Source organism: Marmota flaviventris, chromosome 10, assembly GCF_047511675.1.
Source record: "Marmota flaviventris isolate mMarFla1 chromosome 10, mMarFla1.hap1, whole genome shotgun sequence".
Taxonomy (NCBI): Eukaryota; Metazoa; Chordata; class Mammalia; order Rodentia; family Sciuridae; genus Marmota; species Marmota flaviventris.
Window position 1 is genome coordinate 106,857,928 of NC_092507.1, and position 14,054 is coordinate 106,871,981.

Genomic DNA, 14,054 nt, shown 5'->3' on the forward strand with positions numbered 1-14,054 from the left:
CGAACTTTCATGTACCTGAACCACCACTAAGCTATTTTTTTTCTTTCTGTGCTTACTACTCCAAATCCAATTAACCTTTCTTCAAAGGTCCTGTTTTATAACCTCCTGCTATTTTTTTTAATAGCCATTCTTCACTGGTCATGCAGAAAATGCCAAATGGGCAGTACATACAAGTGGCTGTTTGGAAACTAGAGGAGTTACCTATATCCTCTCTCCTTGGGATTGTAGAGTGAGAATCTTAAAGGGCACTTGCACTTAAGCATGACATATTGACACGAGAGATTATAGCTCCCACCTTGTAGTCACTTAACCGTACCTCCCCTAAATCCTCCTCCTCATCCTAGGTGATAATGTCCAGCTGGGGCTGATCCTTAAGTTTAGAAACTCCTGGGGCCCTGGAGTCACAGCCATCAATAGTATCTTTTGCTGGCTGCTTTAGCCAAGAGGCAAGAAAATAGTAGTGATGGAATAAGAGAGCGTAGCTTTCTCCAAGAGAGGGAGGAGAAGCCTTCAGCTGTTTTAGGAGCTAGAAATAAAGGCTGGAGTCTTTAGAGTTAGCTTCTAAACCAGAAACCTTCTGTTAAACTGATAACAAAGATGCACTCAATGATTAATATGATGAGATTTAGTTTAGGCGTAGATTTACATGAGGTATGCAAGATCATTTTACAGGTATTTAAAAATAGTCCAAGTTAGCATGCAAGGATAAATGCAACTATACTTTTTTTTTAATAGAATACACCATTGTCTCTTCCTCGTATATCTCAAAAATCACACTTACCCAGTTTCTTGGCAAGCTTGGCTTCTTTCTTGGCATCCACCATCACAAAGCCTATATCCTTATGTTCCAGGACCTGGGCCACAAGCTAGGGGACAAATAAGAGGATAAGTGGGCTAAGGGAAGAGAGATGGTAGAAAATACCCCAGGATAATACTTCAGCGTGTTGACAGGAGGGTTCTCCTCCAGACTTCTGCTATTCTGACCTATTCCAGAGCAGCGAAGGGACTCGATACTTGTCCCCAAGGAGGATGAGTCCGCAAAATGATGAGAATCAAAGGCAGAAAATGAGAGGAACAGACCTATGATATAAGATTTGGAAGACTATAACCACTGTCAGATACCCTTTTGTGTCATCAGGGTAGATACACTTTGAATTGAAAGAAAGGAGTATTAGAAAGGAAACAAAGAGTAACTGATCACCCATGGATATCCATCAAGGGGCTCTGAGCCCTTCCCGAGCTGCCAAATGAACCCAGGCAGGGGGATCATCAGCCCCAAAGATGAGGAGGTACAGCAGTGAACTAGATGGACAGGTGGCTGGAAACTGCTCTGGGTGGACACCAGCACAGAAGACGACACCAAGTGCAAGACTGGCATCGAGTTAAGCTTCCTGAAACATAGAAATAAGTATTGTGGGAGACTCAACTGACCAAGATCTAATTCTTGGCATCGAATTAAAATGGGGTTTGAAATAGAATTGAGGAGAAGTTACCAGAGAGATCATGAGATACCAATACTATTTTTTTTTTTTTTTGGTGGTGTTGGGGATTGAACCCAGGATCATGCGCATGACAGGCAAGTGCTGTACTACTGAGCTTCACTTCCCCCCGACCTGATATTACTTTTTTAAAGGTAAGCTTTAAAAAAATCATTGATTAATATGCAGTTGTAAGAAATAATGCAGAGAGATCTTTCATTCATTTTATCCAGTTTTCTCCTATAGTAAGATCTTATGAAACTGAGGTACAGTCACACAACCTGGATATGAACATGGTTACAGTGAAGATATAGAACATTTCCATCACCGTAAGGACCTCTCTGTTGTCCTTTATAGTCATATCCACTGGCCCCTGCCCCATCTCCTGTTTAGCCCTGGGAACCACTAATTAATCTGTTCTCCTCTTCTATAATTTTGTCATTTTCAAGAATGTTATGTAAATAAAATTGTATAATACCTAAAGGGATTGTCTTCTTTCACTCAGCGTAGTTATCTAGAGGTTCGTATTGCTGCATGTACCAACAAGTTGTTGTTGAGGAGAAATCCATGGTGTATGTGAACGTTGTGTTTAACCATTCGCCCATGGAAACTAGTCTGCATTTTTTCCAGTTATTGACTATTATTATATCGAAGAGAGTTGATATAAATATTTGTATAAAGGTTTTTGAGTTGAATACTAGTTTTAAGTTCTCTGGGATAAATGTCTAGGAGTAGATATCCTGAGTTACATGGTGGTTTCCCATCTAGTTTTTACTGGAACTCTCAGAGCGCTTTCTGGAGTGCTATTCTCATGAGCAATGGGTGAGTGATTCAGCTCCACGTCCTTGGTAGCAGTTGGTGGTGTCACTATTTTTTTTTTATATTAGTCATTCTGATATGTGTGTAGTGATATTTTGTTGTGGTTTTAATTTGCATTTTTCTAATAGCTTATGATTTTGAACATTCTTTCCAATATGCTCATTCACCTTATGTATGCTGTCCTCTGTGAAATACCTATTCATGTGTTTTGCCCATTTTTGAATTGGGTTGTTTTTTTGCTTGCTTTTAGGGTTCTTAAATATTTGCTCTTTTTTTCCCCCTGATATGTGGTTTATAAATATCTTCTCCCACTTGTGTTTTTATCTTCTTAACCAGGATCTTTCACAGAAAGTCTTCAATTCTGCTGCATTTTGATCTATCAATTTTTCCACTTATAAGTTGGGCTTTGGGTGTTCTTCTCCGCGTATTAACCCTGGGGTGACAACTCACTCTCTATGTCCCTCTACTCTCTGACTGCTCTTTAATTTCCCGTTTCATTCCCATGTCTTCTTTCACTGAGCCTGGCACCTCCTCCCTTGAGTTTCCTCTCCTGAGTTTCCTTAGGTCTTTCCTTACCTCTCTGTGCTTCCTCCCCTCACCTTCTCACCTGATCCCCACTCCTTTTCCTTATCTCTGGCTCCTAACCATTCCTTTTTCTCTAAGGTTAAGGTTGTATGACAGAGTGCAGAGAAGCACTCTGAAGAGTGCCCTCCTGAAGGTGGAGGGAGGGATGGAGGGGCAGAGAACAAACTACATCCCCTGCCCCTCGTGTAGTTTTCTCTTCTGTCTTGGATTTTGGCTGGGACCACAGAAGCTTAGTGTGAAAGGGTTCGTGTCAGTGTTCTTGCAGTGCCTAAACAGGTGCAGTGTTTGTAAAGTCCCTGGGCTCGTTAGGCTGCTGCATTGAATCTATCAAAGTTATTTTAATGGCTGGTTTTCAATGTAAGTCACTCTGTCCTATTTAGTGCTGTAAGAAACCTCAACTTAAATATTCCTTTGTCTATCATTCAAAGTCAATAATGATGAGATTTAAAGGCCTTCTGATATGGTAGGTTGCCTATTTCCAGAGCATGAGCCTCTGACAGTGGTTCTTAAACTTCAGTGTGCATAAGAATCAGCTGGGGAACTGGTTAATAGGGGTTCCTGGGCCTCAGCACCAGAGAGTAAAGAACAGAGCTGGGCTGAGTTCAGGAATTCACATTTGTATCAACCACAGTACCACACCCCATGATTCTGATGCATCAGATCTTCAAACCACACTTGGAAAACAGCTATAAACAATTGTTGGTTCATCCAAAAGTGATATGACATAGTGCTCTTTTATGTCACAGTATGAGTCCATGTTGGCTCTTTTGGCCTCTCTACTTTTGGTGCAGGAGAAGAGTGGTAATAATAGGAAGAATAACATCCAAGAAGGAAAATAAATTAACTCTAAGAATTCAACAAGGAATTGAACTCAGACTTCCCCTAGGTCCATGCTATCCACATTTTGTTTATTTTTAGGTAAATACAAATGTGTCTCTCTTAAGCATGCAGAACATGGTCTTCTAGTTAGCATGTTGATACTTCACGTGACTTCTGAGGCTATATGAGTTAAGAGGTGCTATCTCAGATTAACCCAGTTCTGTTTTCCTGATTTCCTGGCAAACTAAGCCCAGCTGAACACTATCCCCTGTGCTGCATAGATAGACAGAACAGGCAATTAGAGATGGCCAGCAGGCCACATCATCCGAGACCTGCCCACCTCTTCCTCAGCACCCTGATGCACATAACCTCCAGTGCCTCTGGTCACTCTCACCTCCCACCCTGACTGGGCCCAAAGCCTGTTCATTTGAGCTCATCACTGCCATCAGCCCTTGCAAGCACCCTTCTTGGGCCTGAATTCAGTGTGGCCAGGGCTGAGAGCAACTGTAAAGTGCCTTGAGACTGGGTATAGAGAGTGGCTATAGTGGAAGCCTGGGACCTTCTGGATCCCTCAGGACCAGGGTCCCCTGTTGGACTGTTTGTCTCTCACACTGGGCTTGACCTTGTCTCCACCCTACTCCAGCCATAAGTCTCTAGCTTACTTCTTCTCTTCTCTCCTGCAATCCAGTCTCACCACACTCAGGTGACTGCCAGCCCTGGCCACCCTTGGCTGCAAAGCTCAACTCTAAGCTCATCTTTCACCTCATTCTCTTTTCTGGAATTTCAATACCCCATCACAGGGACAGCACTTGGGTACCCAGTTTGTAATCGTTAGAGTTGGGTGTAAGTCTCTTCCATATTGAGACTCGTTCGTTCCTCCCTAGGAGAGAGACTCTGCTGTGTGCTTCTTTTGTATCTTGCACAGCTCTTTGGAGACACTCAGCACACTTGTGGATAAATGGATGAGTTCAGCTGAGTGCTTCACAAGTTCCAAGGGCTTGTCAGCTAAAGGGGCAAGAAGCAATTTTCACCAGAAACCGAGACTAAGAGTTACTCTTCGAGTATGAGGAGAAGCAAAGGTAGAGTCAATGTTTTCCTAAATGCCCAGAAACCTGGAATACTCTCCAGTCATGATTGCAGTTTTCTTTGGTTAATTTGCAACTATTCGTCTGCTGGTTTTGTTTTTTGGCCTGTTGGTTACTTCTCAGTTTTACCTGATGGGTCCAACCTAGAGAATGGGCTTGTCTACTGGTTGGTAATGTGAAACACCTGGGCATTGGTACTGTGTTCAGTCCTTCCCGAAACATGAAGATTTGCTTTAACCATCCATAATTTTTTAAGTACAAAAAGAACTTTTTATAAAGTTCTACATAAATAACATGCATCGCAATAGTGAAGAAGGGGATGTTTACAGTATATCCTTACTGTATACTGTATTCTGTAAGTATTTATTGCACCTCTGTAATGATGAGATCCAAGTAAATGTCATCTTTAAATGAATGCCCCATGGGTCCCAGTGGTTAATAACACAGAACTTGGCATCAGAGACCTGAATTCTTTACTTGGTCAGAAGCCTTTGCTGTGACTCCACTGTCAATTTTAGACAATGGCAATATCTATTTCATAGGACTGTTTCGAAGACAAACTGAGATAATGCATGTGAAGTGCTTGACACTAATCTTGACAATGCAGTAAGTTCTCAATGGATGCTACATTTCCTTCTAAATATTATGGCAACTGGATAAGGTTATGGATCTTGTGCTAATTCAAAAATACCAAAGTCCAAATTATCAGAATGGAAAGAGAACCACAGTCATCAATTGGGGACCTACTATGTTCCAAGTAATTTGCAAAACAAAAAATGTGTAAAGTATAAGACACATGTCAGTTGTGAGGATCTTGTGATTTATCAAGGGATGAAGGTAAGGCATGAGGTCAGAAAATAAGGGATACAGAGACAAGGAAGTCAAATCACACAGGGTCTAGAGGGCTGTGATAAGTATTGTGGATTTGATTTCCATGCACTCAGGGTGGATCTAAAATCCCCCCAAAGGTCCTGCCTGGTTGGGCTGACCACTGCACCAGCCTCGTTGGGGGCGGGGGCACTCTCTATCTTACTTAATACACTCTTCTGCAACTCCTCAAAATTGGAGCTCTTTCCTGCCTCTAGTCTTTGCATGGGATCACCTCATTCAGCTTTGCTCCCAAGCCCTAGGTCTGGTCACAGGCTCAGCTGCCTCCAAGGAGAACCTGTCCCAAATTTACACAAAGTCACAAAAACACACTCTGCTTTCACATATGTCCTTCACTCTATCTAGAGGACTTCTGCACACACCCCCACCCCTGCATTTCTTCAACTCCAGCCATCCTTGAAGTCCACAATTAAGCCTCAGCTCCTCAAAAGGCATTCCCTGACTCCCATCTTCAATCAGGTGCTCTTTTTAGCCTTGACTGTGTCACCTTGTACTTTTCCCATTGCAGCTCTTTCTCAGTTTGTAAGTACCCATTCATTGCTATGACTGCCTTCCTATCAACTGTCCATGTTGAAGCCTGTGGGCTTTATATCTGTGTCTGTCTTTCTCTCCATGCTATCTCTAGCACCTAGGATAGTACAGGAATGGAGCACATTTTTAAAAAAAATCTTGAATGAATGAATGAAAGGGGAAGTTTCATGGAAGGGCTGAGGCCAGTAAGATCTTGAAAGAAGAATGGGTGGCTGGGCAGAGCAGAGCAGCACAGACATCCCAGGAAGAAGAAAGGACATAAGCAAAGGTTTGGAGACGGGACTATGCAGGGGGCTGTAGGAGATCAGGCTGATTGATTCAGGTGGGGCAACTCAACTTTAGCAGAATATATTTGGGGGAACTCAAAGGAGTCCTGTGTTTAAGACATATTGGAAAAAGCATGAGGACCTTGAATATTAGGACTGGGAGTTCTGATTTGGGAGTTGTCTGATTGAAAGAACAATATAACTCATTTGAAGGTGAATCTGAGGGCACAGACCAGACAGAGAGAAAGGGGAGAGGGAAGGAAGGTGGTCAGTTGGGAGGAGGATGCTATGATCTGACCAGGAGACGGCCCTGGTCTCAGACGAAGGCAGAGGCATGAGGAGAAGTAACTGGAGCAGGTGACGCTGTCAGTCAGACCTGATGGCTCCTCCTTGGCTTAGGAGAGAGAAAGGGATCTAGAACAAAGGGGAGGAGAAGGCAAGATGATGTCAGGGCCTCTAGCCAGGGAATGGAGTCAAGGACAAACAGTGACAATAGGAGGGCGTGACAGAGCCAGGGGCCAGTTTCTCGGTGTGGATTCAGATGCAGTGAGTTCATGGTCACAGAGGTCCAGCCAAGAGCTGGGGGTGCCAGCTAGGAAGGGAGGCCCCAAACAGATTTGTGGAAGTCAGAGCTGGAGGCATGAGGCTGGTGACATCTTTGGAAGGCAAGTGCATGAGAAAGCCACAGGATTCAGGGCCTGCCATCTTGAAGGCCAACACACGAAGAAGAGCCTGCCCTGGAGCAAGAGAGGAGCTTTGGGGAAGCTGGAGGAGGAAGGGATCACTGTGCCCCCATGACTCCAAAGTCACGAAGGAGCCAGTAGTCGTGTTACATGTCAGGCCGACAAGGAGGCATGGGACCCCCCGTGGGGTCTCTCCTTTCTGGACTGGTAAGTCATGGGTGACCTTGTAGAGAAGAGCTGGGACAGAAGCCAAAGCACTGGGAGCTAAGCAGTCAAGTGGGTGGCAAGGACAGGCTAGAGCAGGTGTGGGTCACTTGTTCAAGAAGTCTGCCCAGGAAGGGAGGGGGGGGACACACATTGCTGCGAGAGGGGCACGCTCCCTGTGCCGCCCGACTGTCCCCTGGGCCTCCGAGGACAGCACATCCAATACGCCTATGTCTTCCAAGTCCAGTCCCTTCATGGAATTCATCAGCCCTAATCCAGGGAAGGAAGGAGGGAGGAAGAATCCAGGGAGGAAGAAAGTTACTTTTGTACCACTTGCCAAGATCTGCCTTTGTAGAAAAGACTAATTTCCCTCCTGATTAGAGGGGAGGTGAGAGAGAGATGGAGCTACAAAGAAAGAGGAGGATGTCCCTTACTCAAGGGAGATGGGTGGGGATTACTTTCTATAGAGGCAAGAATCTGAAAAAAAAATTAAAAAATCAAGAACTGAGATGCCTGAGGGGAAATATCACAGATCTCTGCTCAAAGTGAATGTCCCTCAGGCCAGTCATTAAAAATACTCTGGCTGCCATCCTGCTCTTTCCACATAAGCCAAGAGCCAAATGGCTGTTTTTACCCACTGTCCCTGATACCATCTGGCAACATGTCAAACTTTTCAACAACTGTGTGCCCTCCTCTGAAACCAGAGAGCTGACGTTTATCTCCGGTAATCTCCTGTCACTTTCGGCTGCCCTCACATTGGACCTGGGCTATGTATAGCTAGCTGGGCAGTTGGCACGTGATGTGTCCAGAATGAGTCTGGTTGAGGGAGGACAGCAGCTATTTTATGAGAATCAAGACTATAGAGGTTTCTCAGGGATGGAATAAGTGGGCCCTCAAAGAGCTTTTGGGGAGGGGGAGGATGTGGATTGTTTTTATTAGCACTTTTGGGACCATCACCTTGACCGACGCCTAGGAAGAGACCCGAGTGCTTATGCTGTTTGCTTATTGCACCCACCAGACTGAGAAGCAGTAAAACGGCAACAATAAAAATAGAATTTGTTAGGTGTTCACTGTGCCAGCAACTGCCCCAACTACCTTCCATGAATTGTCTTTTTGAAGTTTCACAAAATTCTCCTGCGATAGAGGTTTGCAGATGAGGAAATAGAGGCACAGAGCTTAATCAACATGCCCTAGGCCCACAAAGCCCTCACCCACCCTGGGATTTCAACCTGGACACTAGCCCCAGAGTCCAGGCTTTTGACCGTTACATCTAATCTGTGTGAGGTCCTCAAAGGCACCTAGCCCAAACCCTGCCTCTTCTGCTTATCAGCTGTGAGACTGAAAAGGTTACAACTTCTCTGGCCTTCAATTTTCTAATCTAAAAAAAAAAGAGAGAAAGAAAGAAATCTAATGCTTGCAGGAGTAACACGTATGCCAGTGTTTAATGAACATTTATTCTCTATAAATTCATTACAGGGCCGATCCCATTTTGCTAAGCCTATGGTTCTCAAACACAAGTGAGTGCACATCAGCATTTCCAGGAAGAAAGGCTGATAACAATCCAGAGTGGTCTGCCCCAGAGGTCTGATCCAGCAGGTCTTGGACAAAACCCAAGTGAATGCATTTCTGACCAGGTCCCAGGTATTGGATGTGCCTGGCCCTGGGGACATATGTGAAGAACCTTGGTTCTACTATCTCAACATGCAATCATAACCTTTTATTGTGTAGCATTTTGTGATGTCCAAACAGACAGACTGTCCCTGGGACCAGGGGTTTTGTTTTGTTTTTTAATTTTATACTAACAATACTGTTGCATGGGATTTTAAAAAATTAATCTGATCCCCAAGACTATCAAAAATGAAACCACAAAACACCTAAGATAATATTTTATCTTAGGACTGGGGGTGTAGCCCGGTGATAGAGCATTTGCCTATCATGAGCAAGGCCCTGGGATCCATCCTCAGTACTGCAAAGACATAAAATAAATAAAATTTAAAGATCGATTTGACGGACATGGGGCTAGTCCATGCCCTTTTCCAATTTTTCTCAGCAGAGGTCTATGCTCAAAAGCTTTTTAAAATGCAGTCCAGCAGCTTGAACCCCAACATGCCCAGGAAACGCCCTCTCCCACGCAGTATTTAGTAACTTTCTGGAGGCAGAGAGAACTCACCCCTTTTTAGATTAAGCTTTCATAGTTGGTGTCTTTGTTAAAAGGGAGGTGGGGTGGATTCTTTATGGAGAGATCTCCTAAATGTTAAAATAATGGCCAGATGAAGGAAACCTTGACTTTTCTCTCCCATTGTGCACATTAATAAAGCAGAATAGGGGCCTGTTACTGCTTGGCTGAATTTTACAAAATGTCTGTTGGTGTTTATTTTGATAGCATCAGCTAACGCCAGCAGACATCATGGATAACTAACGTGCACAGAGAGGTGTAGGATTCAGGGACTCACACATCCACAATGAGTTCAAGATCAGCCCTCCACTGAGCCCCAAACCTGTGACGGCACTTTACACATGCCAAACACCTCTTATCATCATAAGATGTCCTGGGAGGAAGGAACATATTGTGGTTTATATTTTACAAAACAAAACAAACACAGTCTTGGGGAGTTACGTGACCTGCCTGCAGCCACACAGGACTCAAACCAAGGAGTGTCTGAACCTTAAAGCCTGGGCTTCCTACACTGCTTGGTGCTGTCGGTGGTTGTTGATTTATGTGTTGTAATCACTTTTTCCTGAATTCAGGGAACGTTCTCATTTCCTTCATAGAGAAATTGGGGGGTTTTGGTCACGCTCATTAATGGTTTGATATCCTGAGCCAGAGTGTGTGTGTGTGTGTCAGTGTGAGGCAGAGGCAGGTGAGCATGGAAGGGCCGACCTGTTGGCTCCCTTGGCCCACCCCGCACACAGCAGATGGGGAGGAGAGGCCTGCCTGGCTTGGGGTACTCGGCAGCAGGAGGGAGCTCCTGGAACCAGGCACCTCGGGCACACAGAAGCGGCCCTGGCTTGCCTACCCACAGCACTGCAAGATGGCACGCTGGCCATCTTCCCATGTGGCTGTCCAAACAGAAACTGCTATCTGGGTAATTCTGGCCTACTGCTTTCAATTCATAAACTAGGGAAGTCTCAGAGGCTACTTTAGACATGCTCAATACTTGAGGGGGATGGCTTTCTAGGTGGAACAAGTCATTTTTAGATAAGCACTAAGTCATTTACACTCCTCACTAGCCTATAAAGCACAGACAGCAAGAGAGGAGACCAGTTGATTTAAAGAAAACTCTTGTGATTCTAAAACTGATTTTTACCTTACTTTTTATGGGAGTACTTTATATTGTAAAATAAAACTTACCATATCTCCATGATGATGACTTTCTTGATTTCTAAAAAATGGGGACAGAAGTCTACTTCAGAAATATGATGACTAGGTACCCTCTTTGGTCTTGAGTACTAATGGGCGTTTCCCAGGGTGGAGTAATGAGAATGTTCCAGTGGTCTAAACACTTATGCATCAACAGTGTGTCTTCTATTTTGTAGAATCTTTATTCCTTATTAATTCTATACCTAGAAGGAACAACTTAACTACAGTCAACTCAATCCATGCACTTACAGCAGCACTTCTTGTTCATTCACCATCTCACTCCAAACATTAGTTGCATTACTTAACAGTGTCCAGCAAATGCTCATCTAATAGCTCCACGGCTTTGGGATTTTACCACGGACTGCAGTTTAAAAGTGAGTCTCTCCTGGGACAGCATGGGCTCCACATGAGGATTCGTTCTCAAAGCCAAACCAAAATAAGCCTGACCTCATCTGATTTTTCAGAGTGGAGCAGGTGCGAGTTTCAAGAGTGCCATCTTTGGGGCAGTGAGCAGTTGGAAAAAATATCCAAATCCTGTGTGTGTTGCTATTCTCTGCCCAGTATTCCCACATCTCTCCATCTGTAGATCTACTTGACTCCAGCAACTTTGTTTTGCCTTGAGGTTTGGAAAAGCAATCACTGGGACATTTGCCAGTACTAAATAGGTTCAGAATACAGGTCAGCCCTACAGAGCCTAGAAGTTTCTGCCCATGTGTATTTATGTCTATATATGTATATGTGTATGTGTGAATGAATATGCATATATCTGTGGTGTGTGTGTGTATTCTCTAGTTGACAAAAATCTGTTTTACCCACTGTTACAATTTGGTTCTATAATGTCTCCCAAAGTTTCATGAGTTAAAGGGTTTGTTGCAAGCCTGTGATACTATTAGGATGTGGTAGAAACATAGGAAGTGAAGCCTAGTAGAAAGAATTTAGTCATTGTGGTCAAGGTCATTGTGGCATGACCTTGAAGGGGATATTGGTACTCCTGTCTCCTTCTTCTATCTGTTTGCTTTCTGATCACCATGAAACCAACAGCTTTGCTCCGCCATGCACTCTTGACCAGGATGTTCTTTCTCACCACAGGCTTAAAGTGATGGGTCCAAGTAGCCATTGACTGAAATCTTTGAAACTATGAGCCAAAAATAAACATTTCCTTCTTTTAAGTTAATTTTCTCAGGTATTTTGTCATAGCAACAAAATAATGTCTAACACACCCATATTTCATTAAGCTTAAGCAAGTGTTTCACACAGGTCCCTGGATCTGATAAATTCAAACTCCTTATTATTGTACTCAATACTTTAAAAAAAATTATGTAACAATTTTAAAAAGAGATCAGGAGGGCTGGGGATGTGGCTCAAGCGGTAGTGCGCTCACCTGGAATGCGCAGGGCACTGGGTTCGATTCTCAGCACCACATAAAAATAAAATAAAGATATTGTGTCCACTGAAAAAACTAAAAAATACTTTTAAAAAATTCCGCCCCCCCTCTCTCTTAAAAAAGATCAGGAAACATATATTTCCAATTTAGGTGATGTATTTATAATTCCTTGCCTTTTCCTTCTCTCTCCTAGCATTTATCTAGGCAACATTTATTAAATTCCAAACAAGTGCTAAGTATTTGTCCATTTAATCTCGCTAGTCATTTAGGCTCCACACAGAGTTAATGCAGTTGTACAATTTAACTTTGCTAAGTGTGGGTGAAAATCCAGAGTATAAAGATACTTGCCCTTTCCTAAGTTGTTACTGCTTATGAACATGAAGGTATTCCTATCAGCTGTGCCTTGCTGTAGCAGAAGGCACATGCTATTTAGAACCAAAGAGGTATATGTTAAAATCCTGATTCATGTTCTGCTATTTTGTAAATTTGCAGTTTGGGGCAATTTTTTTTACTCAATTCTCTTGTTCATTTCTCTGTAATATGTTATAAGAAAGAAGTAAAATATGTAAGTACCAGCTTGGGCCTGGTTTATGATAAGTGAATGATAGATACTCCCTCCCTCTCCTTCTTCCCCTTCAGTTCATTCAACATTGGATCAAGAATACTATTCAATACCCACTGAGTCAGACCCTGATGTAGGTGCTTGGGTACAACAACAAATAGAACAAAGTCCTTACCTTTGTGGATTTTTTATATTCTACGGGGCATGTCAGACAATGTGCAATATGTCGCCCAAGTACTATGGAGACAGATAAAGCAGGATAGAGGAGGAAAACCGGGTCTTGGAGGGTGTGATTTATATAGGTGGTCAGGGAGATAACCTCTTTGATAAGCTGACATTTAAGTATAGACCTAAAGGAAGTGACTTCTTATCATCAACAAAAGAGGACCATCTTAGATATTGGGCACATGCCGTCTGCATCTTTCAAAATAAGATGAATATTTGATGAATAAAGGCAAACATGAATATTTCCATTTGGGCTTCCACAGGACTTAGCTTCACATTATAGAACACTCACCAGTTTGCTCTAAGAAACCTTCCTGTAGGTTCCCATTAAACATCTTCATATCCCACATCCATATGCCTCCAAGATTTTCAGAGTTTCCATCTTTTTTTTGTAGAAAGGGATAATGGGACTCAGCAATCCAACAGACGTATGTCTTCCCTTTTCTAAGGTGAATCCTGGACCCACTGAGACTTAGAAGGGCACTTTCTGATTTGGTCTTAGAAAAACTAGGAAATTCAATAGGAAAGCTCCCAAAGAGCACAAGATTTCTTGAGTACCCAGACCATTTCCTTTTAAGGAGGCTCAACATACAAATTTCTAACTGTGTGACTGTAGAATCAGTGGGAGAACCCTGGGAGGTCTGGCTGAGTCCCAGAATAAAGCCGGATCCCTGTAATCTCAGACCCAATTTATTATCTCAGCCCTCCTTTAAATCAGAGGAATGATGACAGGTCTTAATATCACTCAGGAGAGTCAGAAGACCAAAGGTCCAACAGGTGCAACACGATCCAGTCATCTGAAAAAAAATCTTTCCAACCCTGTAGATCTGTATAGTGCTTTGCAAATTGGAATGGACCTTGTCATCTAGGGAACCCATTTAAATGTAATCCTGTTTCTGGGATGAGACCTGGGGTTCTTCATTTTTAGCATGTTCTCAGGCAATGTCACTACGATTGGCCTGAGGTCTATATTTTCAGCACCAAGGCTCAAGTGGTTCTTAAACTTGGCCATACATTAGAATCACCCAGGGAGTTTTAAAATTATAGTGTCTGGCATCACTCCTTGTGCAGTTAAAGCAGTGTCTAGGGGGAATAAGGTCCAGGAATCAGTATTTTTTAAAACTCTTTAGGTGATCCCAGTATGCAAAGTTGAGAACTACTGAA

General features: G+C 43.2%; 1 protein-coding gene across 1 annotated transcript in view; it reads right to left on the bottom strand.

Moving 5' to 3' along the window:
* Casq2 (calsequestrin 2) overlaps window positions 1-14,054 on the bottom strand; it is a 61,322-nt gene that overhangs the window by 38,804 nt on the left and 8,464 nt on the right. Inside the window, exon 2 of the mRNA XM_027940276.2 lies at window positions 782-866. Coding sequence (XP_027796077.1) covers window positions 782-866 — 85 coding nt within the window. The remainder of the gene's footprint in view (window positions 1-781; window positions 867-14,054) is intronic.